Source organism: Pezoporus flaviventris, unplaced genomic scaffold, assembly GCF_033815535.1.
Source record: "Pezoporus flaviventris isolate CSIRO_AGI_PZ_B2104156 unplaced genomic scaffold, CSIRO_AGI_Pfla_v1 ptg000002l, whole genome shotgun sequence".
Classification (NCBI taxonomy): Eukaryota; Metazoa; Chordata; class Aves; order Psittaciformes; family Psittacidae; genus Pezoporus; species Pezoporus flaviventris.
In genome coordinates, this window is record NW_026892550.1 from 16,578,325 (window position 1) to 16,604,100 (window position 25,776).

General features: G+C 37.7%; 1 protein-coding gene across 2 annotated transcripts in view; it reads left to right on the forward strand.

Annotated features, from left to right (window-relative positions):
* The first annotated feature begins 1,480 nt into the window (after window positions 1-1,480).
* Window positions 1,481-25,776, forward strand: part of TBC1D19 (TBC1 domain family member 19) — a 49,498-nt gene continuing 25,202 nt past the window's right edge. The window contains exons 1-10 of one of the 2 annotated variants that reach the window (XM_061470605.1): window positions 1,481-1,636; window positions 10,309-10,381; window positions 11,158-11,203; window positions 14,092-14,167; window positions 21,340-21,414; window positions 22,289-22,352; window positions 23,069-23,115; window positions 23,606-23,716; window positions 24,555-24,627; window positions 25,521-25,559. In XM_061470605.1, coding sequence (XP_061326589.1) covers window positions 1,538-1,636; window positions 10,309-10,381; window positions 11,158-11,203; window positions 14,092-14,167; window positions 21,340-21,414; window positions 22,289-22,352; window positions 23,069-23,115; window positions 23,606-23,716; window positions 24,555-24,627; window positions 25,521-25,559 — 703 coding nt within the window. In that variant the 5' untranslated portion in view covers window positions 1,481-1,537. The remainder of the gene's footprint in view (window positions 1,637-10,308; window positions 10,382-11,157; window positions 11,204-14,091; window positions 14,168-21,339; window positions 21,415-22,288; window positions 22,353-23,068; window positions 23,116-23,605; window positions 23,717-24,554; window positions 24,628-25,520; window positions 25,560-25,776) is intronic. The other variant, XM_061470614.1, reaches the window with a different exon arrangement.

Consider the following 25,776-nt stretch of genomic DNA (forward strand, 5'->3'; position numbering starts at 1 on the left):
TATTACACTTTGTATGCTTGTCCAGTTGGGAATGTGGGCGAATTAACTCCCTATACACATAAAATAAAAATAAATAAAATAAAATAAAGCGTGCTCACTGTTGTCCCCAACTTCATATATGCATGTAAGACCAGAACTGACAGAAAACTTGGTGTAAATTAGAACAGATATTCAAGGCATTGGTATCTGGACATTTGATTTCCATGCTCTCCATGAATTAAAAAGTGAGTTCTCCTCAGTGTTTTGATTTAGCCTAAGTGACTTTTCCAGGTTTCTCTACTGTTTGTTAAATATCTCTGATATTCTACTACTATTCTTCTTTAAACTTAATTTTGTCCAGAAATGCTCACAGATCAGTCGAAAAAGGCTGCAGACAGATGAGTTCCAGTGCGGTTTTATACCTATTATACCTAGTTGTTTTTTTCTAGCAAGGTAACTGACTACATCTGTCTTCATTTCCTCACATCTGCATCACTCACAGCAGTGAAAAAGTTACAACCTGATGTTTCAGAATCTTGACACATTCCTTGTTTTACAGAGGTATTGCCATCCTCAGAACTGAAAATGAGTATTAATGCTTAGCTTTGGAGGTCAGAGCTCAGCTTTTCCATGTTACCTCCTTGAACTCTCTTACCTTATTTATTATTTATTCTGGGATCTTCAAAATTAGTACTTTGGCTTAGTAAATTAGTTTATTAAGTGAGAATCTCATTACATGGTCCTGTTACTGATGCACATAGGAATAGATTTTCCCATAAAGGCTAAGTGGATTAAAGTCCCTTTTACCCGGTGAGGTGTACATAGTGCCATGCAGCTGCTTTGCTTAAATGAGGGCTGTGCTGGTTCCTGTTACTGAGCATGAATTAATGCTTCTTTATGCTGAGCAGACAGGGGTAAAATAGTCAACAGCGCAATAAAACTTCACCTGAATTCCTCAAGGAGCACACAGAAACGAGCCTCAGGGCTGAATTTGCTGTTCTCACCAGCTGGATGTGATACCTCAGGTCCTAAAAAGCAGCTTTTTAACTGTATCTCAAGCTTTAATGATGTGAATATGACTTCTGCTACCTCATAGCGCGCAAAGTCACTTAAAATGCAGCTAAAGATGTTTCTAAGCTAACCTTTCTGACTGCACTGCAACGGGTTTAAAGCCCTTTCACTGCCAGCTCTCTCTGAGCAGTCGTGCAAGAAGATGCTGCATTGTAAGCTACTTATAACAACAGCTCGGTTAGGTGCAATAGCTGACTGCAAGAGAAAACTTGGTCCTTTACAAGGCAAAGCCAGACATTAATTAAGGCTTGCTGAGCTGCGAGGTGGCCACGAGGGTTTGGGCATACACGACAGGCGACGCTACCCCTCTCGGGTCATGATCAGATGCGGGAACCTTTCTGTGCGGCATTAGTTTCCAGCCGGACGCATCCAAAGGACCAACCCCGGGTCCCGCAGTTGCCTGGTAACGCCGGTTACCGAGGCGCGGTGCCCCGGCGAAAGCGGTCCGGTGCAGCAGCCCTCCAGTGGCCAGGGGCTTCGTGTCGCGATGCTGGATCCGGACAGCGGGCTTTCTCTCACCATAGCGCGGATCGTGCAGCGGCTGAAGGGCTCCAGCCTCCACTCCCAGCTGGAGCGACAGGCCCGGGTGAGCCCAGACCTGGCGCCGTGCCCCCCAGGCCCACCTCCCTTGCCCGTTTCCCCTTCCCGGTCTTTTGTTCCCGGCCGTCGCCCCAGCCCTGCCCAGCCCAGCCCAGCCCAGCCCGGCCTAGCCCATGCGGCCTCCGCTGGGGGGGCCAGAGGCCGTGTTTCCCCTTCCTTCCCCTTTCCTCCCCTCCTCGACGGGGCCGGAGAGCGGTCTGGTTGGTTTCTACAACTGTATTGTTAGTTTCTCCCCTTGGGACTGAAGGGTTTCACAATGAATATGAAGACTGTCCTTTTGAAATCTCCCTGCTTCATATAGTTCCGAAAATGAATCTCTTTGTCTTTTAAGCTCTAATTTGGGAAGCTTTAAATACAGGCCCACCCCTCCAGAGTGACCCTGAGAAAATGAGGGTTTGGTGAAAGGAAATTGAAATAGATGGAAGTGCATATTAAAGTTTGGTTTTGTAGCTGGGAAGGCAGTTGCTTTTTAAAATTTAATAACTTCTCTGCACTTGAAACCAGATTTTCGTATGTCAGCTGAGCTTCATTTAGGATGTTTCAGATGAAAATTGTGTCAGTCGTTGGAACCATAATAACAGTAGTGGTGCTGAAACGTTGGTGCTATTGGGTGCTACTGAAATGTTTTGGGTTGAGTCTTATGAAATTCGGGGGGTGGGTGTTTGCGGTTTTGGGTTTGGTTTTTTATTTGTTTTTAATTGCTAATTTCGTGTCTAGCTGCTTTTCTAAATGTACCTCTGCTTTGCTTGTGTTGACTGCGCTCTGGATGTATGAGTAAGCAAATGTGCCTAACTTGAAGGGGGCTGGAATTGTAAGAGTGTAGATGTTGGGTTCTCCTAAGTGTTGGGCAATTCATCAGCGCACATAGCCTGACATGAGGTGTGGAAAGTCAAGTTCAAGACCTTGTCCTCAAGAAGGGTGGTAAACAGGTTCTCTATCAACTCTGTTACTGATTATAATAAAACCTTTATGTTCTCACCTCCGCATTCATTCTTTTGTCTCTCTCTCCCTTGAGGCCTGATTTCACAGTCATTTCATACTTTGCATGTTTGTTTTGAAACAGGAACATCTAGGAAGCTAGATGTTATCAGGACTTAGCGGGGTGTTTAAACTCTGCTAGTGGATGGCCGTTTTGTACAGCCTTTTCATACAGACAGACACTCTGAGGGCCTTAGCAGTGCCCTTCCATGGTGGTGTTTGATATCTGGAAGAGCAGTTAAATCCCTAAATCCTCCCTGACTCTGTAGCATATCGATTTATTCAATACAAGCAGAAACTCTGCATAATCAAAGCATAAAGGTAACCTATAAAATAAATAAAACATGATCTAATCACCACAGCCAAATTTGTCATGATAGCTTTGCAGAGCACTGTTTTACAAATAAACCCCCATGTATGTATGGAGGTCAGAAGATTAATCTAATCACACAAGGTGTTAAAGTGAGAGAAAATAATCAGGGCAACAAATACTTGGGTTGACTCTTAGAGTAGGTGTTTGCAGAGTTTGTAATAGAAGATTAATAGAAGATCTATAGTTCAGTGTAGTGATCTGAAAGACTCGAAAAAAATATAGCTACATCAACAAAAGGATTTCTCAGTGTAGAGAGTTGTACACCCTGTTTGTCAGGAATCTTTATGTTCTCCTTGATCTTGAAATTTTTTTATTGACCTTCCACGCATTTATGTTCTTTCATGCACAGTATAGATTTGTTTTATTTGTAATGCTTGTATAGTCATATTATTGCTATACTACTCAGTTGCAAAGACCCAGTCAGTGAGTCCCTTATCTTTATCACTTAGCAGCAGAATTCTGAATTGCTTCTCTCTGTGTTAAATTAAAGTTTGATTTCCCTTCCATTACATGGTGTATTTCCTAAGTTGCATTACCAAATAGGAAAACTTTGCTGTGGCTGTGCATCACACCTGAACTCAAGTTTATTGATAGGAGGTGATGTTCATTTTTCCTTCTTCTGGTTAACAGTCAGTTTCTGAACAATGCTTCCTCTGCACTGGTTGCAGTATTGTTATACAGGTGGTCCCTTTTTAGGTGATTTTAAACTGTTTTGGCGGATGCATATAGTATTACGAGAAATCTCTTGAGGCAGTGCCTTAGAATAAAACCTACATTTTTTGGGTATTTATACTACAGTTGTATTTTACCTTTACAAAGATTCCTCTTCATCTTGTCAGTATAGAAAATGACCTTGTTGATGCTGTTTCATCAAAACTATTTTCTGTCTCTGAAAACAAGAGAGTCAGAATGGATCATAAGGTCCATTATATTACCTGTGATTTTTGAGAGTTCCTGTAGTCTCACAAACAGTATTTTAAATATTAACAAAAACTGTTTTGTAAAGTCATCTCTTTTAATGTCTAGGAAGGAGAGGTGAAAACGAACAGTTTCTTTCACAAGTTAATAGAATTTTGGGGAAGACACAATACCCTGGCATTATTTGTGAGAGATGATAGAGTAGCCCTGTGGTTATGAACTGATCACACCAGTGCTGTGCTTCTGAACTAATCACACCAGTGCTGTGCTTGGCTGTCACTGAGAGCCTGAGCAAGTGTCAAGGACTGTGATACACAATCTCTTTGAAATAAAGTTTGTCATGGCACCAAATGATTTGCTGCTACAGCTTTAGCTCTGGGGATACCAAGATAATCACATTTTGTCCTGAGAACTGAGGTAGAGGTAGGGTTATGTGCTTGTTAGCAACAATTTGGAAAATCAATGTAAGGTTGATTTTGTGGGTTGAGTTCTGGTATACTGGTGACATGCCTGCAGTTAATGCAAAGAGGTGAATGCCGGAAGGAGTGTTGCTGAGCCTGTCATTTGCTTTGGAATTTCTTTTGAGCCTATTTTGTAGCGTGTTGGAAAGGAAATAGTAACAGTTACAAAGAGCCAAAATATTAGATACTAGGTTTTCAACAGGTAGAATTGCTGCTGGGGTTACTGGGGTACACAAGACTTCAGCTGAATGAAGCAGAGGAGCTTGCTTTGGGAGTGCTAGGAACACTGCAGCTGGGGTATTGCCTGACTGTGTACTTCTAAAGGGAGTACAGGTACACATCTTAGAATTTATGTGGAGTGAACAGTTTCCAAGATATCTGAAGGTGTTATTTGCATGACATTTTTCTCCAACAGTTAAAAAAATAAATTTGTACTGATCACTACTTAAGTAGAAGATCAAATTAAGGAGGTGAATGTTTCTGTGAAATGTAGCATTTATTTAATAAAACTTAGCAAATAAACATAGGCTCATGAGTCATCCTGGATAATTAATAATTCCTTTTCATGCATTGTATTTAACAAAGGGCTTATTGATAGAGCTTGCACTTTAGTTTAAATGTTCAGCAGTAACATTTGCAGTACAGTGAGTTTTAAATTGAATGGAGTTGTGTATACGTTGGACAAATTATGGAATTCAGAAGCAATGCAAGCTTGATTCACAGATTTTTTTTTTTAGTAATGTACATTGTATGTTTTACCTTTTGTGTATTTTATTTGCAGCACTAATATTATATTCAAATAAAACCTAGAAAAAATATTAAAACATCAACACTATATTATTAAAAATTTATCTTGTGCATCTTTCAGAAGAACATGACATTTGAAGCTGTTTATTCTTGTATAAGGCTAATTGAAGCTCTCTGTTACAAGTGCTAGGTTATTTTTACTTGCATAATGAAGTTCACAATACTTTTTCACATAGTGTAATTAGTGCAGAAATGTAGAAGGGTTGGAAAATTGTCAATGTAATCAGGGTTTTACCCTTCCTGAGATTTGTTTTAGTTATGCTCAGAATAATTCCTCCTTCTATTACAGAAAGGTATAAACCAAAACCATTCCCTTAAAATTTGTAGGATTTAAAGTGTTTAGAGAGTGTTATCTTGAAATTGCTGTGGTCGTACTTGAAGTAGTTTTTAACAGGTGGGCTTCATCCTGATAAAATCAAGTTATGGCAGAATGGATTATGTGAGAAAAGATGAATGTTTATTAGCTTTCATTGAATTCACTTCTGCTAAAGTTGGACCGCATTTGGGAGTGTGTGCTTTATTAACAATTTAGGAAATATTTTATTTCCTTTATTAATAAATTAGGAAATAATAGCAAGAAAAGCTAAAAACATTGTGCACTTGTGCAAAACCATAATGAACAGTAATAACTGCTCTAGGAGTGTACATACTTATCTAAACCAAGAAGGCTTTGAAGAGAAATTATGGCAAATAGCCTGTAAAAATATTTAGATTGTGTAAAGTTGTTTGCAGAACTGTTTGCAGCAGGATAAAAATATGTGTTCACCTGATACAGTTCCACATTTCAGTGTAGTTGGGTCACTTCTCTGCAGTGATTATTCTTGTTGAGAAAAGAAATAGTTTATCACAAGAGTTAAGCTGGAACACTTTGTTCTGTCAGACCTCCCCTTTGTAGTATGTTGCTGGTGCTCTAGCTATTTTCCTTTACTTATTTGAGTGCTGTGCCTTGAAGGCTCATCTGTCCTCTTGCATGGTCAATGCAGCCTCAGTCATGGTGACTGAATGCCATTTCCAAATTCAGATGCTAGTTTGCACCTAGATTTGTCTCTCTGTTCAGTTGCTCTACCAATCAATTTACTATGCCCACCAGCGTTTTCCACCTAAGTGCTGTGCTATTCTTTTGCTTGCTTTCAGCCAGATCACTGTTGAGTGTCTGGGTTTTCTTCAGTCGTGGCATCCAAGTACACAGGAAGTGTACATTTAGAGTATCACTTATTGTGATGACTGCCCAGATCTCAGTGGGATACCTTGCTAAAACCAAAGGCAAAGAAGATGTACACGAAGGATTGCTAGTGGTACCTTAGCCAGCTTTCTGAAGGTTTGGCAGAATTTTGATTCCCAAAACTATCCTTTCTCTTCTGTACAGCTGAAGGAGAAGAGGGTGCCAACAAATATTGTAATAATAGCTTGTTTTATGAAAGAATGTCTAACAGCCAGTTGCTCCTTGATTTGCAAGAAGCTGACCATGACTGTAGATGAATACAGGCACCCAGTGCCTGAACCCCAGTATATCCATAAGAATTCACAATGCCAGTTATATGGGAAAAAAAACCTGGTAGGCATCAACTGTTATTAAAAATAATGTGTTATTGCTTGCTGAAATATGCTGCATTCATTCCTGTCTCCTTTCAGGATTGTTGGCCTGATTGAACCTCTGAATAGCATGAATTCTTCCCTGGTCTGGTTGTCACTCTCCCATCGTGGGTTGCTCCCCTGTATTGTTCACTCTCTTTTACCCTGCTTGTGATAGCCTCCTTATAGTACCAGATTTTATTTTCTTTTAAAAGAAAGATGCTCTTTCATCAAGATGTGTGCATTGAAATTACAGTCTGTAGTTGTACCTGGGTGTATGCTGCATTTTGATTATGCAGGAAATGAATTCAGCTCATCAGTACAAATCTCATCAAGGTGTTTTTTTCCTAATAAACCTTAGCCAGGCATTTTTATCAGTGTAAATCACAGTAATACTTTTTATATAAAGAAAATTTTTGCAGCATACTTTTCATTCTACCAAACCCTCATAGGGATGAAAATGCAAATGAGACTTAGGCAGCATGTTGTACCAAGCAGATTACAACAAACAAACCCTACTTAAAATATAAATACCTAAATGCATTTTGCCACATAGTACAACACAGAAATATGATCAGTTAGTCCAAAGGGAAAAATAAAAGTGTGTGGTAAACCTGGTCTGGTGATTTTGGTACATCATCTCTGCTAAGTCTGCTTGACTCTGCAATTTAGTTCCCTTAAACACTCATATAAATTCCAAAGAGGTACGTTCTTCTGTACTGGCTGCAGCAGGTGTCTGAGCCATCTACCATATTCTCCCCTTTCAGGTGAAAAATCTGAATCTGAAGACGGAGCAGCAGTCCAGTATGCAATGAGTCCCTAACAGTAGGTGTTTCAGTGGCTCTGTAGCTCTGTTTAGCACTGTAGGAATGTATTTATCATAATCCAGAAGTAAATAAAAGGAAAAGTGGAAATGGGAGGACTTTTTGGCAGTTGCATCCTGAAATGGCAACAGTAGGGACAGAAATGCCACCATAATTTGGGGGGGGAGGGAGAATTTTCATGTTTCCTGCATGAAAATTTGTCTCAGTAGGGCATTTTGCAGTCAAAAGAAGGAAAAGGATACAGGAAAGAGTCTAGAAGTAGAAGTTTTGGTAAATTAAAGATTAGGACAGGAGTATTTGCTACAGCTGCAGCAGGGCTAGGAATAGTGAAATAGAATTTGGCTGCATAAATGGGATTGAAGACATGAAGGTAACTGATTGATGCGCTAAAAGTAATCCTTGGAGAAAGTTATCCCCAGGGTGCTGTCCTGCTTCTTTTTCGACTGCTGCCTTGCTGCATACCAAAGAGTCACTGTTTCTTTGTTCTGCAGCTGGGGAATAGGCTCTGTTGGGAACTCCAGTTCACAGGAAGGTCCTCTGTTGTATCTTTAGGCCTGACAGGAAAAATGGGAAGTCGTCTGTGTGGACTGAACTCTTTATATCCTCTAATGCAATATATTATATGAGTAGCCATAATTTCCAGGAATCCACACATAAGAAAAAGTCAGTATGAGTGTCAGACCTTCCTTAATGAGCCGTGAGCCCGCAAAAATTACAGATGTGTGACCAGCAGAGGATTAAAATACTGTTCTCCTGGTTGCACTTTTGTCACTTCTTTCACTACTCACAGTGTTAAGGCAATGAACCCTCTTTTTAATAGATTCTAAAGCTTTTTGTGTGTGTGTGATTTATCATCTGTTGATGAGTTGTATTTTTGAGGTGTTTTTCGAATATCTGTAAAGGATTTTAAAGGTAGGCAACCCATGGACCTTTGGATTGGCCATATTTAACCCAGAATACAAAGCTGAACATTTATAAAAGTGTGCACAAAAACTGAGGAACAGTAAGGCACAGTTTGCCCAGTTTGGTGTGTGTTACTTTGTTTAAAATACATACAGGAGAGGTACTGAACCACTGCCTGGCATATGTCAGTCCAAACCAGGCAGGACTTTTCACAAAAGCAGGCTCAGAAGGAGCCATTCATAAAATACTCCTTGAGGCTGTTAAGGGCCAATTGTGAGCTGCCCAAGAACCCCCATGAAAACCTTGGATTTCCTACCTTTAGTGATGACCCTTTGCCACCTTTTACCATTGCGCTGAACAGGATACATGACATGAGAGTTATGCAATTCCCCACACCTCATGGTTTGTGCTTAGGATCACTTTCTTTCTGAGAAAGCATGCTTACAGTCTCTTTGCTATCGCAGTTGGTAAACCAAATGTAAAAGCCTTCCTTACCTGTAGTGGCAGGGTAAGAGCAGAACTGCTGATGCTATCAGTCTCTGCATTATTGGGCATTCCTCCTTTCAGGTAGGGAAAATTGAAAGATTTCCTTAAAATTCTGCATTGTGAATTCATGTAGACCAACCTTTCCAGCAAGCACAGCAAATTTCCTTGTGTGTGAACGGTAAGGACTGTGAAGTTTGTTAGTTGTGTGTGATGGACCTAAAGCATGCCATGCTGTCTGCAGTGCTCTTAGGGTTGGCAAAGTGCACAGACTGATGGAAATTTATTTTTAATTGCAGCATAACTTACTGCAGTTGAATCAGCAACTGATATGTCTATAGCATATTGCTGAGTTGCTTTTTGTAAGAGACATCTCACATTTTGGGGCAGATTATGTGGCCATATGCTTCTAACATATGCCTTGAGCTGTCACGAAAGTGGAGTAAGTTGCACACAGATCTCCCAGTGTTATTTTCCAGTTAGCAGCCAGGGTTGCTATTCTTTTCTAAGCCTCTAGCTATATCCTCTGGTGTAAATCAGCTATTGTCACATGCCACTTTTAGGAAAATATATATTAGAAGTTACAGAAATTCCTGAGTTTCTGATTGTTGTCCTTGTAGACCTTTATGGTCTATTTGTTTTCTCCTCTTCGTCTAGCTGTAGAAGAAGCAGGAGATGCTAGTGCAGCTGCTCCTGCTGGTGCTGAAAAGTCTGCAGCAGCATCTGGGTGGTAGCGTCATGGTACGGTTGTAAAGCTGGTTGGTACCTAATTGTCTGTTTTGAGTATATTTCATTACAAGAGGCTTTATAAAGCCGGTGGTCACAGCTGCAGTGAGAAATGTTTGGTCCACAGTTTTTATCTGAAGTTTGAAGATGTCATTTTGTATCTGAAAGGGGTGAACTGTGGGAGGTTAAATGAAGAGTTGGGGAATATTTTTAGTTCGTTTCTTTCATGTAGAATACAGTGAGTGACTTCTAGTTATTTAATTATGTACCTTATGACCAGTCCTTTAATGTGTAGTCTAGCATTTGTGCTTGCTCAGAATATTAAAGATATATGTCACTCCATAATCCCGCTCCCTTCTTCTCTCTCCTTCCCCACATACAGCATTTAGCACTGATGTGAAAGAAAAGACATCGAGTGAGGGGAAAGTTGGTTAATATTTTTGGCTGCAGTTACCATTGTCAAGTTAGTAGGAAGCAGATTGCTTTGTGTGTAACCTTAAGCATGTGTGTTATTTCACTATATAGATATATTGTGTATATAACTATATATTACTATATACAAGTTACTTTTTTAGTGCTTGCTTGATGCTTGTTTATTAATTTTTCACATTAGGTTAGTCTACACAAACCAGAAATTAAACTGGAATCACTAAAAGAAGACATTAAGGATTTTCTGAAGACATCAGGTTTGTATTATTTCATTGATACACTTGTGAATAGTATAGATCTGTGTAAGAACATATGCAACATACATAGTAGTTTATGCAGCTTAGTGTCTTGTTGCTGACAATATCCAGAAGTAAGCATTCAGTGATTCCAGAGTATTAAACAAGAGAGAAAAAATTAAAAGGGAAACAGTTCTTGGATTTCAGCAGAATTTTGAAAAACATACTGTGTGAAGAAGGGATTTTATATTTTAAAAGATACTGGTAATTTTTCTGAAAGTTCTGAATAATACGAGAGTTCAGTCACTTCTGAAAGTGGAAAGTAGCATTCATGGAGGTACTCTTGAATATTTTATCCTTAGTTAAATTTCCTATTTCCGTAGGAAGTTGCAGGCTATGTAACTATAATGTGAAGATTTGATAAGTTATTAAGATTTGATATTATTTATTATATTATTTATTTGATCATAAATAATAATCAGAAACCCTGTGTCTCTTAATATTCATAGTTGTTATAATAATATGATGGCTTTGAAAAAATAGCATATAATTATTTAACCCAAACTGTGTTGAATTATTTGAACAGTAGATGAAAATAAAGGCTATTCAACCTTTATACAGGTCTCAACTTGTAGTTTTTCCTATCTTGATAAGGATTTTTCATCTTTGCCTCTCTGGTAGGTAGACATGAATTAGAATAGGACAGAAAACTGGTGACTGCAAAACAACCTCCGATTCACATTCTGTTAGTCTTATTTCCTAAAGTTGTCTTCTGGGTACTTTTTTTATTTTAACAGGTTGGGAAAAGAAGCTTCAGAATGCTGTTTATAGCCAACTCAACGTGTGAGTTTATTTAGTATTTTTATTTAATAAGATGTACTCGCATGTTTTACTTCTGATTCATTTGTGTATGTAGGTGTATGTTACTGTTAACTGCAAGATCTGTCATATCAAGGGTACCTGCTTCATTTCTGTCTTTAAAATGCCATTATTTCTTTTTAATCCTAGTGAAAATACTGGACTCAGATATGTTTTAAGGAATGAGTGAAATAAATATCACCAAATTTTTTTGTAACTTTAGTAATTTGCTGGTTTATGTCCAAAGTATCAACGGTCATAATGTGATTCATGTATAGCTGAGGTAGGTGCTGCAAATTAATTTTAATGATTTTCAGGTGTTTATGACAGCATTGCACATATTTGTTGTATTAATTATTTGAATAAGTCATAAGATATTAAATCTCTAGACTTACCAGATCAGTGTTCATCATGCTTGGGCTATGGTTATAAACACACTGAAATTTCTGAAAATCCTTTGTTATTTTTGTTCTGCAAACTTTGTATTAGACTTGTGGGAAGTGTAAGTTATCTGTACATTCTGGCAAGGAGGAAAGGTGAATTTCATAACAGATATAGCCTTAAATGCAACTGTATAATAAGAAATGTGTATGCAAATCTATTTGTGCTAATTTAAATAAGCTTATTAGGGTTACTGGTTTTGAACAATATGTCAGTTGTATGAGGGACTCATTTCAGCTGTACTTGTATCTGTTAGTAAGGATTCATTGTCATTGTACCTTTCATAGGAAAAATACTTACCTGTGTTTTGGACTAATGCCTATGCTTTTTTAGAGTTCATGGATGTAAGCTGCAAAATAATGAAATTAGCCCTGTAAATTTGAAACTAAGAATAGCATGATTTTAGGAACATTGTGGAAAATCCAAAAACAGCATTGCTGAAGTTTATTTTTATTACTTCCATTCTACACATAGGGACAGAATTGTGTAGTACGAAGCATCAAGTACAAGAATGACCTTCCCAGTTAAAAATGGGAAGAAATTTGGGGAGGGCTCCCAAAATCATATGATAAGAACTGGCAAGGTTGGATGGGGCTTTGAGCAACATAGAATCATAGAATCGTTAGGGTTGGAAAGGACCTTAAGATCATCTAGTTCCAACCCCCCTGCCGTGGGCAGGGACACCTTACACTAAATCATATCACCCAAGGCCTCGTCCAGCCTGGCCTTGAACACTGCCAGGGATGGAGCATTCACAACCTCCCTGGGCAACCCATTCCAGTGCCTCACCACCCTAACAGGAAAGAACTTCCTTCTTATATCTAACCTAAACTTCCCCTGTTTAAGTTTTCACCCGTTACCCCTTGTCCTGTCACTACAGTCCCTAATGAAGAGTCCCTCCCCAGCATCCCTATAGGCCCCCTTCAGATACTGGAAGGCTGCTATGAGGTCTCCATGCAGCCTTCTCTTCTCCAGGCTGAACAGCTCCAACTTCCTCAGCCTGTCTTCATACAGGAGGTGCTCCAGTCCCCTGATCATCCTCATGGCCCTTCTCTGGACTTGTTCCAACAGTTCCATGTCCTTTTTATGTTGAGGACACCAGAACTGCACACAATACTCCAGGTGAGGTCTCACAAGAGCAGAGTAGAGGGGCAGGATCACCTCCTTCGACCTGCTGGTCACACTCCTTTTGATGCAGCCCAGGATACGGTTGGCTCATTCTCATTGACCAGCACCCCCAAGTCCTTCTCCACAGGGCTGCTCTGAATCTCTTCTCTGCCCAGCCTGTAGCTGTGCCTTGGATTGTTCCGACCCAGCTGTAGGACCTTGCACTTGTCATGGTTAAACCTCATGAGGTTGGCATCAGCCCACCTCACAAGTGTGTCAAGGCCCCTCTGGATGACATTCCTTCCCTCCAGCGTATCAACCGAACCACACAGCTTGGTGTCATCGGCAGACTTGCTGAGGGCGCACTCAATCCCACTGTCCATGCCAGCGACAAAGATGTTGAACAAGACCGGTCCCAACACCGATCCCTGAGGGACACCACTCATTACTGGTCTCCAGCTGGACATTGAGCCATTGACCACAACTCTTTGTGTGCAGCCATCCAGCCAGTTCTTTATCTATGGTCTAGTAGAAGGTGTCCCTGCCTGTGGCAGGGGATTGGAACTAGATGATCTTCGAGGTCCTTCCAACCCGAATCATTCTATGATGCTGTGAGCTGCTTGAATGCATTTAAACAAATGAAAATTTAGGCTAGCTATGAGAGAAGCTTTGTGTAAATTTTGTTTCCTGAAGGGCGTTTGAGACAGTTAAAATTAAGCTGGATAAAATGTTTGGCAATAACCCATTGGAAATAATCTGCAGTACTGGAAGATAAATTAGTCATGTGGGGTTTTTTTCTTATTTCTGTTCCAGCTTTTATATTTTGGCATATGCAGTTTATGAATGAATATTCAGCTTTGCTTAGGTCAACACCATATTGGATGTGTACGTGTTCAGTATTGATTTTTAAAAGGAACTCCTCCAAACCCTATATTGTCTCTTGTAAAAAATATAATATCCTGAATAGTAAAAGTTTCAGGGGTTATAAAGATGACATGATGTGAAAAGGATGCACTTTTAAAATAGGGGATTTGTTCACAGAATTATTGTATTTTACAAATATGTGAAATTATGAGGAAGTATTATCTTTAATATAAGAAGAGCTTATGTTGAAACATTAAAACTAACATAAGTTTACATTGTTTGTGTTCGTAGGAAAAGATGTGGAAGAAATGTATCCAAAAATAATGTCTATTTTTAGTTCTGGTCCACATTACTAGTGCTCTCATGAAAGAAGTTATGTCTGGGTTTATGAATACAGGGTTAATAAAAATCTGCAAAAAAAAAAAATCTGAACATTTAAAATGTGCTATACTTTCTTTAAGGTTTCCTTCACCCTGCCATCCTGCAGCACCACCTGAGCATATGAAAGAACCATTAGCTTATATGAGGAAAGCACAGGTTGGTTGTTGTCAATTTTACCATTTGCATCAGATCTTTGATTAGACTATTTTAGATTTACTGTGTATAATGTTGTTGTACGATTTCTGGGGCTTATACCTTAGGAAAAAAATTGTGTAATTACATCAAAGTTAATAATATTGTATGTGTGACATTTTACCTACAGACAGGAAATGTTCAAGAATGAAAGAATTAGGATATAATGGCAGGTAGGTGAAAATTGTAGAATGGAGATAATGTGAAATAGGTCAAGGAGGAGAATTTTATTTTGTTGGCAGGAAGGAAAAATGTAGCTATAGATCTTTTCACTTACGGTTACAAAAATATTGTTTTGAGGAGACACAGGCAGTTTTGCAATGAAGGAGAACAGGCTGCAGACACAGGAAAGAAAGGAGGGATACATTTAGTACTTAGAAATTTGAAAGAAAAATGAAAAGTATAGAACTAAGGAGCTTAAGGCATATTGAAGGACGATAAGAGAAACTGAACTATAGAAGATTAAATGAGAATTTTTGGTGTCATGAAAAAATATTTTTGCTTCACTGGTTTTATTTCTTCACCAATATATTACATTTGAAATAAATTAAAAAAAAAAATCCACATTAAAAAAGAATGCTTGAAGAATGTGATCTAACCCAAGTATCTGAGGTAAGGATGAAATTATACTTAACTCAGGCGTGCCTAGAAATATATTGCAGTATTCTTTTACAAGGTATTCAAGAAATTGTGTTCCTTTTCAATCTAATGGTTTCTTATTTCAGTAAGATTTATCTGGCTGTCCTGCATTTCAGTTGTTAGCATTTGGGGATCGTATTGTATTAGACAATTTTTCCTCTGTGGTGTGAAATGTAATTCCACAATTTACTGCCTGAAAATAATCACTCTTATCAGTTTACTAATGGGAAAACCACAGAGGTGTATCTATGTGTATGTTTGTCTAAACCAGTTTCATTGACTATTATTTTGTAAAAGTGTATACAGTACTTACAGTGACCAATATTTTTAGCTCTCTGTGGGAAGGACTGTTTTTCTAATAGTTTAGGAATGAGTAGAAGTCCTGACTTTACTAGTTTCAAATTTTCTTATCCCTGTTTCAAAGAATATTAGGCATCCATATCCTCTTTGGTTGCTTAACCATGGTAGGCAGCTCAGCCACTCATTCACTCTCCCCCAGTGGGATCAGGTGGAGAATCAGCAGGGCAAAAGTGAGAAAACTTTTGATAAAGACAGTTTAAGAGTAAAGCAGAAACTGCACATTCCAGCAAAGCAACACAAGGAACTCATTTACCGCTTCCCATCAGCAGGCCGGTGTTCAGTCATCTCCAGGAAAACAGGGCTCCAACAGTTATAACAGTTACTTGGGCAGGCAAACACTGTAACTCCAAATGCTTCCCTTCCTCCTTCTTTCTCCCAGCCTTTTTATTTAGAGCATGATGTCATATGCTCTGGAGTATCCCTTTGCTCAGTTGTGGTCAGCTGTCACAGCTTTGTTCCTTCCAAACTCCTTGTACACCTCCAGGCTACTCCCTGGTGGGAAGCGTGAGAAACAGAAAAGGCCTGCATGCTATGTACTCACTTCTCAGCAGTAGCAAAAACATTGGTGTGTTATCAACACTTTTTTGGTCACAAATACAAAACATGGCACTATACCAGCTACTACGAAGAAAAACTACATCCCAACCAAAAGCAGTGGATCCTCCTTCAAATCCTTTCTCGAAATGCAGCTCTTCAATAAAGACATAGGAATCCTTTTCATATAGAAATATTGTTAGATGGTATAGTTGTGAAATAGTAATAAATACACAGGAATTAGCATAATATTTTCTAAATATTTTGATTTTCAAGATGCACATACATTTGTCATTGTAGGAAATAGGTCTGTAAGAAAACAATCATGACCAGATCAGTTGAATTACAGCTAGGTTTTATTTTGTTACTTTATTTGATTAAAGAGCAGTAAACAATGTAAAAATCTTACAAAGTTAGTGTTTCAATAATTTTGTTTAAAATATTTGGAAATGGCTAAAATGAAAACATACAGGTTGCTAGTACCTTTTGGGAGAGAAATATAAGTGGAAATTTACCAACTTCTTTTGATTAGGTATTGGAAATCTAATTTTTTTTTTTTTTTTAAGGGAGAAGACTTTTTTTTTTATTTATTTGTAGGCAGAATTTTTTTTTTTTCCACTTTGTCTTTTAGCATCCCAGCAGTTGGAAAAGAATATTTTGGTGCTATCAACAAAATTTGTCCTGGCAGAAAAATGTTTTCCATATAAATCATAGTCTAGTTAAATTAGGCACAGCCGCCATTTAGGATGTTGTTTCTGTGTTATGAGCTTGTTGACATTTTTTTCATCCTTTTCTATCTTAATTAATTTTGCTTTACTTAAGAATTCTGGAAAGAAGGGTAATACTGTCTGAAAACCATCTTACTTTGATATCAGTTATTGGAATGACTTTGAATCATTAATTAAAACTATATTAGTATTTTTCTAAGTAGATATAAAAATGCGTGTAATTAACCCTTTTTCTCCTCAAATTGATCTGTTCTCTCATTCTTAGGTGGCAGACCTGAAGTTTTTATGCAGTATTCCTGTCATTACCTCAAAAGAAAAACAGCTTTCTAGGACAGGATAAAGCGTTAACGACAAGGAGTAGTAATGCCGTAAATCATTCATGCAGTTGTGGTATTGTCTAGTGTAGAAAAAAATACTGTCATTAATATTTACAGATCTTTGAATAATGGTGTAATATAATGTGTATTTTCTAATTTTGCGTTCTCAAGAGCTGGTCCTGTGCGGGTTGAGATAGATCACTGGGAACAGCTGCTTTAGTGTATCATCGTTTCGGTCTTTCCTAGACAGAGAAGTCCTATGTCTTGGAATTTTGTTTAATGAAAAATGTCAGATACAATATTTAGGACCTTTCTTTAAAACATGCATCCCTGGTGTTTTCTGAGGTGTTTGGTCTGCTTACAGTTTTTTGGAGATAGCTCACTTCTTCCTACCTTGCTAAACAGCAGAATTATTGCTTAAAGCTTATGCATCTTAATGTAGACAAGGAGTTAACACTAGATGCTAGGATTAAAAATCTGAACTTTACTAATTAGCTTTACCTGCCCAGCAGTGACTGATGTGAGTTGAAACATTCCTGAATCCATTGGACTGCTGTATGGACTATTTTCATATCTACATTTTAATGAGGGTAAATGATTGCAGACCTCTTCGACTGTATTGCTCCCAGAGTTCACTGGGAAAGCCTTTGCTAGATTTAGGACAACTTTGCTGAAAACAGTAATGAAGAAATGGAATGGATAACATAAAAATAAGAGCAAAAAAAGAGGTAAAGAGTAGCATAAAAAGCTGAGTCTAAAGAAATGTTAGCAAGTGTTTTCACAGTCTAATATCTTCCATAAAGCTGTCTTCTGATAGTGTCCTATGTAGATTTTACAAAGTTCGCAACAAGCTAAACGCTGTCTTCTGCTTGAAATTTACAGGGTTTTATTAGACAAAATGTACCAAATGAAATCTGTCTCCAGACACCTTGAATTCTTCCAGCAGAGTAGGTCTTATTAGGGCACCCTGAGAAAACATATTTCTAGGGTTCTAGAAGAAAGAATTCTAGGATTCGTTATCGTGGAAAAAAACTGTAACTAATCTTGGCTAGTTTGTGCAGTTGTGACATATTTCTATTTATTTGTTGTCCACCCAGATTCATTTAACTGCAGCGGAATTTTATAAATTACTTTCTACAGGACAAGATAAATCTGATATTACATGTCTGTAATAGACATGTTTGAAGGACATGGACCTGTTGGGCTTGTGAGGGCCCTGAAGATGATCAGGGTGCTGGAGCACTTCTGTGAAGATAGGCTGAGAGTTGGGTTTGTTCAGTCTGGAGAAGAGAAGGCTCAGGGGAGACCTTAGAGCAGCCTCCAGTGCCTAAAGGGGACCTAACAAGAAATCTGGAGAAGGACTTTTTACAAGGGCACGTAGTGACAGGACAAGGGGAAATGTCGTTAAACTGAAAAAAAGGTGGATTTAGATTAGACATTCAAAAGAAATTCTTCACTATGAGGGTGGTGAGGCCCTGGAAACAGTTGCCCTGAGAAGCTGTGAATATCCCATCCCTGGCAGTGTTCAAGGCCAGACTGGGTGGGGCTTTGAGCAACCTGGTCTATTGGAAGGTGTCCCTGCCTTTGGCGGGGGGCTTAGAATTCAGTGCTCTTGAAAGCCTCTTCTAACCCAAACCATTCAATGACTCTATGAAATTGCTCACAAATTCCAGTACTGCCTTCCTTGGTTTCAACTAAGTGGTGAAGGTTTTCATTGTAACCATAGCAGTCCCAGCAATGTTTTTCCTTTGTGTTAAATTTCTTCATAAGATTAGAGGAATCGTCTTGGAAAATGTATTGTTCCCATTAATGAAATTACTTTTTGAACTCTGCCTTTTTTTTCAGTTGAGGATGCTTCATTCTGTTTCTGCTTACTGCAGGTAACTACACTGTCCTGGGGGGAGGGGGCATCCAGCTGTGTAGCCCTCACTTGGTTGCTTTTATTTGAACATCTTTTACTGGGCAGAGTCTTGAAGGATGAATTATGGCACAGGTTATGAGTATCTCAAAGAGATTTATTACTCACATGTTGCATCCCCAGTTCAATAAGTGAGTTAATGCCTGGTTTGGCGATTGTCGGTCACATCAAGAGTATTGACCTCTGTTTCTCCTTGGAATGAGCTTGCAAAGCTGCCATCTGTCTCCTCTGTGCTTCTTCCGTAGCTTTTCTATCTTGGAGCATACCCATGCCTTTTTTGTTTGTGTGGTTTTCACCCCTTAATTTTGATGGGATCAAGTGTACCCTGATGAATACCAAACTGATGGGGAAGTAGACACTTTGGAAGGGTGAGCCACTCTGCAGGGAGACCTTGATAGGCTGGAAAAGTGGGCTAACAAGGAACCTTATAAAGTTCAGCAAAGACAAATGTAAGGTCTTGCACCTGGGAAAACAATAGAGGAGTGCAGCAGGAGCTGGGATTTACCCAGCTGGGGAGCAGCTCTATGGAAAGGGACCTGTAGGTCCTGGTGAACAGCAAGCTCAGTATGAATGAGCAGTCTGCAGTTGTGGCAAAGAAAGCCAGCAGGATGCTGGATTACATCAACACGGGCATCACCAGAGATAAAGAAGTCCTTATCCCACTTTACTCAGCACTTGTCAGGCCATACCTGGAATACTGTATTCAATTGTGGTCCCTGCTGCATGAGAAAGATGTGGACAGGCTGAAGAGGATTCAGAGAAGGGCCACAAAGATGATCTAAGGACTGGGAAGCTGCTGCATGAGGAAAGGCACAGGGGATTGGATTTGTTCAGCCTTGAGGAAAGAAGGCTGAGGGGAGACCTTACCACCCTGCTACAGTATTTAAAGAGTAGCCACAAAGGTGGAGACTTCTTTTTTTTATGAGGAGTCACATGGAAAAGACAGAGGTAATCGGCTCAAGTTACTCCTCGGGAGATTTTTCAGAATCAGGACAATCAGCCACTGGAATAGTATCCCCAGGGAAGTGGTGGATTCCCCAGTGTTGGACACCTTTGAGATTCAGCTGGACGGGGTGCTGGGATATCTAATCTGGACTGTGCTTGTGCCAGGAAAGGTTGGACCAGGTGATCCTTGAAGTCCCTTCCAACCTGGTTTTCTGTGATTCTGTGACTGATCTTGATTATTTCAGTTTGTTTTTTGAACTGCGACTAACACTTCTGTATTCTCTCTTTGTTTCCATTTTCTTAAACTGTATGGTTGAGCAGTCTTTCTGCTCTGTTGCTTCTCATTTCTTTCAGCAACAAAACCACTTTTCAGCAAAAATAGGATACTGTAAATGCTCTGCACCATCCCTCCCTGAGAGAATAGCCAATTTATTTAACTGCAGCATTTGGAAGGCATTTGAACACAATAATTCAGTTAAAATATTGTACAGAATATTATAGAAATACTGCAATTTGAAAAACATTCCTTACAGTTGAAACTCAAACCTGCTTTGTTTATGCAAGAGAAGGTGAAGGAATGAAATTTTTATCAAAAGATAGGTATTTCATTTGATGGAAAAAGTCATGGGAGGGCCTTGTAAATGAAAACTAAAACGAAACAGTTACAGACAAGATCTAATTTTTACTTTTTTACTGAACGTTTGAACATCTGCCCTTCATTCACTTCCTGTTTAATAAACTGCAGCCTCTTTTGGACAGAACTTTAAGTTTGAGGAACATGTGGTTAGACCGTAACTAACTGCTGTAGAATTTGCGTCTAAAGCAAATCACAAATAATAAATAGAGGTAAATGACATTAAGAGGAGTCTTTGCATTCATTTGATTGAGGCCTGACTCATGGTCCACAGAAAACTTAATTAAATATGCAACCCACCAGTAGTGCTATAATCACGGAAGCAAAATCCTAAGTAAGTCTGTTGACAAGGAAGTCAGTCCTAGTTGGCATTAACTTCAGAGGAATTAGCCGTGGATTAGGCACCATATGGTGTGTTTGAAGTCTAATGCAGTAGTCAGAAGAACCTGGATTGCTCTTTAGGCTGTCCATTTGCTGCTGAAGTATTGTCTACTTGTGATTTTCTGTTTAGAGAACAATTTCCTGAGCATTATTTTACAAGAAATATTAAATTATGGTTTGGTTTTTTTTTTTTTTGTTTTTTTTTAGCTTTACAGAATACCAGATTTCTTACTTCCTTAACTTCTGAGAACATTTAAGATACCTTGTTTTTAGAAAGAATTGCACTTTCTTCAGGTTGGAAAGTGGAGAAGGTATTCTCCACAGTTGATTGTCCTGCTTATAATCATTTGAAAAATGTTGTGTGTTAATACGGAGGGAAGCTTGAGCATTAGGCATATGTCAAAACCAAATAATTGTGAAATACATGAGTTTTTGGAGATTTGAAATGTGAACAACTCAATTTTCTGCTTCTTTATTATTATGTCAATGATGTAATTTGGTTGCTCTGTTGTTTCCATATAAACAAGCATGTAAATATTCTCTTCATGGTTTTTCAGATTCAGTCAGTGATTCTTGCTAGCTTTTCTTATATATAACTTTTAAAAGTTGCTTGCTATTACGTGATAAATACAATTGGAGGAAAAAGTAATTCCATATAATTTAATTTTTGTGTTTTTTAGGGAAGCTGGGAGAAGAGAATCCTAAAAAGTCTAAACAGCATGTGCACAGAACTCGGTATCCCATTAGCACAGAAGGTAATATATTAACTTTTTGCTTCCAAACTGACAGTTTTTGGAAATTAAGCCTCATCTTGCACACTTGTAACACATGTTCATTTTACACATGGTTATTAAGAGCAGAAAGGCTGTTATCCAGGTAATTTTAATGCAGAATAATTTTTGGGGATAGTAGCTATGTTTGCAGCAGATCAATTTGGGAGAAAACGGAAGTCTATAAGTAAATCTTCCTCTGCTGTTGCAGTAATTATCCTCTTGAGGGAGCATCAGCATGTTGTAAAGCTAATTGCTATTTTTATTGTTTGTATTAGAGCGTGTTTGTGTGCAGACTCAATTGTGTAACTTCTAATTGTACAGCCTGTACACAATGGAGATATACTTTGTGTACTGGAGGAGACTATATCTGAACAGGTACTTTGGAGAGAGGTACTGATTGGTACATTGCTAATTTCAATGTCATTCATTCTGCTCTGTTTTTGTTTTTTATTAATTTAGAGACTTTAATTTTAAAGAGCATGGAATTGGGAAATAATGGAAACAAGTTTAAGGATATAGCTGTGTGTGCTTTTCATGATGGAGTTAGGGACAGGAATTTGATGGTGAAGTCCAACAGCTCAATGGAATGAGCAATAAATCTTCAATAATATGCAACTGACTACTGAACAGCCTAAAATTCATTAGTAAAAACCTGGGCTCCTTTTTTCCTTGAACTGGAACTTGGACATTCTGCAGTAGAATATACCTTCAGGCTGAGGATAATCTGTAAGCAAAATAAGTTTGTGTTGCTAGTGCAGTCTTTTTTTTTTTTTTTGTTACACTAATTTATGTATTTGAAATAGGTATGGTTTTACTGATTCTATTAAAAAAAAAGTTACTTTCTTGTGCCTTTCAGAGGCCTGCAAGTGAACAGAAAGAACTGCTTAATAAATGGAATGAAATGGGAACTGATGAGCCAGGTAAGATCCACTAAATTTATGTGCATTAAATTTTTGTACATGGAAAAAACAGCATATGCATCTCATTTATCAGTCAAAGATCAATGTAATCACTTCAAGATAAACTGATTTAAATATTTTTTTCTTATTGGTAGTGTTTCATTATGCATAAATAAATATTTATTTCATTGGGTTTTTTGTTTCAAATAATTTTATTAGCTTTGAATCATCACAGAGAGGTTATGGTGTAATGCCTCTCATTAGGGATTTATACAGCTAGGGCACAGCTCCTCTTCATGTTAGCTCAGGCTAGTAGAAAGAAGGTGTTCAGAAATTTGGATAATTAAGCTCAGACATTTTATTAATAAAATACAAAAATATAATTTGCACAGAATAGTCAGTTACATCACACTTTTGGAGAGCAAGGGTAGCTGCCTTGCTGACAGCCAAGTTCCTTAAATTATTTTTGCAAAGGTACTGCTTTGTGTTGCAGCACCACCTCTGTGATGGCAAACACTTTTCATGGATCATTTATGGCTAGCCCCTATTTTTTATTTGACAGCAGTATATTTAATTTAAAAATCTGTTAAAAAAAAAAAAACCTCTTGAAAATCATCTCTCTCCCATATCTAAGAATGGTTCGATCCAAAGATTGGAATATTTGGAGAATATGTGGTGGTTGTAGCCGTGGTATCTGTGATATTGTTAATTTAATCTTTGCTCTAATCTTATTTCAGATCTAAGTCTCTTTCGCCCTGTTTATGCACCTAAAGATTTTCTTGAGGTAAGCGTTTATGAGACAATGACTCAGCCATTGACTTGGATCCATTATAGTCTTTTATGTGAAGTGGGAAAAATAATTGTTTTTCAGACAATTTGTCCTTTACAGCAAGTGAAATTTGGCATGTTTCTGACAAACTTATTTTTCTCTAAAGAGCAGTTTGGAGCTAACTTTTTACCTCCTGAGAGGTTCTCCTTCTGATTTCATAAATAATTTTACATTTTAAGTTGCAATGTTAAGCTGATAATTTGATACGTTCTGCTTTTTTATTTCATAAATTGACCTTTTTCTTTGCTCCTTAAAAGTTTGGGTTCTTTTTGATTTTGAAAATGTTGAGATGCAATTTGAGAATTTGGGCCTGTATATATGATAGTTGCAGGAAATGTTTTTTTACTGAGTGAGTGTATTGTTTGTAATACTGATGATGTTAAGAAGAGTTCTGAATGTAAATTTCTAAATATACTCAAGGAATGACTGAGCTACCATTTTTAAGGTACTGATGAATCTTCGAAACCCAAATTATGAAAATGGAGACCAGCCTAGTTTCAAAAATCATCTGGGCCTAATTCAGGTTCCTCTAAAAGTTAAAGATATCCCAGAATTGGTAAGTATATTTTATCTTACAAGATTATTATTCTGTGATAATTATTTTTGCCTTGCTAATGAATAAGATTCTAAACAATAAGAAAGAATTTTAGTATAATGGTAAGTTTCTCCTTTTGAAAGTGTAAATCAATTTAAACAAGCAGTTAAAATATGGATGATAAGAAAGTTTTATGAAAAGGCATTTTTAATGAAAAATAAAACCAAACAGCAAATTACCTGCAGGTAGGAAGGTTTTTATCTTATGCCACATAGGTTTGATTTGTGCCAGAAATGTACTTCTGTATGTGTTATTCACTTACTCTTTTTTTTTTTTTCAGTGCAGCTTATCTTAATTCTAGAGTTCTGTTTAATGCTCTACAAAATCAGTAACCTGGTAATCAGTTAGCTTCTGTTTTTCTTGTCAAAGTAATTTTAAATCTCTGTTTTGTCAGATTGTGTATGAAAGAAGATGCTTGGGTATAATTGGTAAATAGGAGAGCTCTTAATGCTTCAGTGATAAGGCTCCTGATGATTTTATGCTTGTAGAAAAGCTGGCACCGGGGTTGGACAAGAGCAGAGAATTAGAGATCCTTAAGCTGATTTTTAATTGACCACTTTATTAGATCCAGGTGTAGCTCATAGTTGACATGAAAACTGGGGCCTATAGCTAAAATTAGAGTAAGAACTGATGTGAGATTCTTCTCTTTAAAAACCTGAGCTCATACTTCATATTTAGGCACTTAAAAGAGCTATTTTTGGTTTAGAAAATATTTGCATTAAGCCTTCAGAAGAAATCTCTGGTGATTTAGAGAATTAAACATTGTTAATTACTGTTTTATGGTTTTGTTTCTTTTCAGAAAGAAGACTTCACTGAACTAGGCTTAAATATAGGACAGCTGGGTATTGATGATTCAGCGCAAGTGCCTCCTGGTTAGCTAATGCTGTGCTTCAGTCATTTAAATAGAACACTAATGAGTAGAATACTTTACAATTATCAAGTAATTTGTATATTTTGCCCCATAATAAACCATAAATATTTGTTCTGTAACTGTGATTGTAGTTATTTTCTTAGTAAAACGTAGAAATAGAAATAATGGAAAACGTTGTAAATATGAAGGGTCAGATTTGGAGAACATGTAAAATCTTCACCTTAAGTTGAAAAACGTTAATTTCAGTGTCTTTGAAAACTTCAGGGTCAAAAGAACCAAATTGTCTGTCCAAAAATACAGAAGGTATCAAAAAATGTTAAGCCAACTAACAGATATGCATATATCATAGAATCATAGAATGGTTTGGGGTTGCAAGGGACCTTAAAGATCATCTAGTTCCAACCCCCCTACCATAGGCAGGGACACCTGCTACTGGACCAGGCTGCTCAAACTCTCTGTGGAAATATATGGAAATGTCCATATATTAATATTAAGGAGCTTTAAAAGTGCATAGTTTCTGTTGGTTTTCCATGTGTGCATTTATTCGTGTAGAAACAGGTTTGTAAATGGTCTGTCCATATCAAAATGAAAAACTCTGTAGTATCAAGTGATTTTTCATTTTAAGTGGAAAGTTACATTATTAAAAGTCTACATTCATGTAGTATAGTGCTGCTGGTATTTGAGTCCTTCAGACAAAAAATCTGTAGTATGATTCCTTCTTAGTTTTTGAAAAAGAAGACTGATGGTGATGCAGATTAATTGTTAGTGACATTAGCAGTAAAAATCAGCTGAATGTAATGGTGTGGAGTAAAATTATGAAGACCGCTACTGGCTGGAGTATCTTTATTTTTTTTTTCATTTATTCTTTGCAATTCTTTTCTATTTATTTTCTAGAGTTCTTTGAAAATGAACATGTACGTGTTGGACAGAAAGGTATGGATCTGTTTTCATCTGTAATTAACTGAGTAGTTAGGAATATATTTAGAAAATTTCTATCTGTTAAGTGTACCTCTTAGAATTTTAAGAAATTAGAGTAATATAAAGCATTCCAGCAAAACCTTTGTAATTTAGACAGAGACAGTCAGTAATACTGTTGTCATTTAGACAGAGACAGAAAAGCAAGCAATTGCAATCTACTGGTAGCTACCAG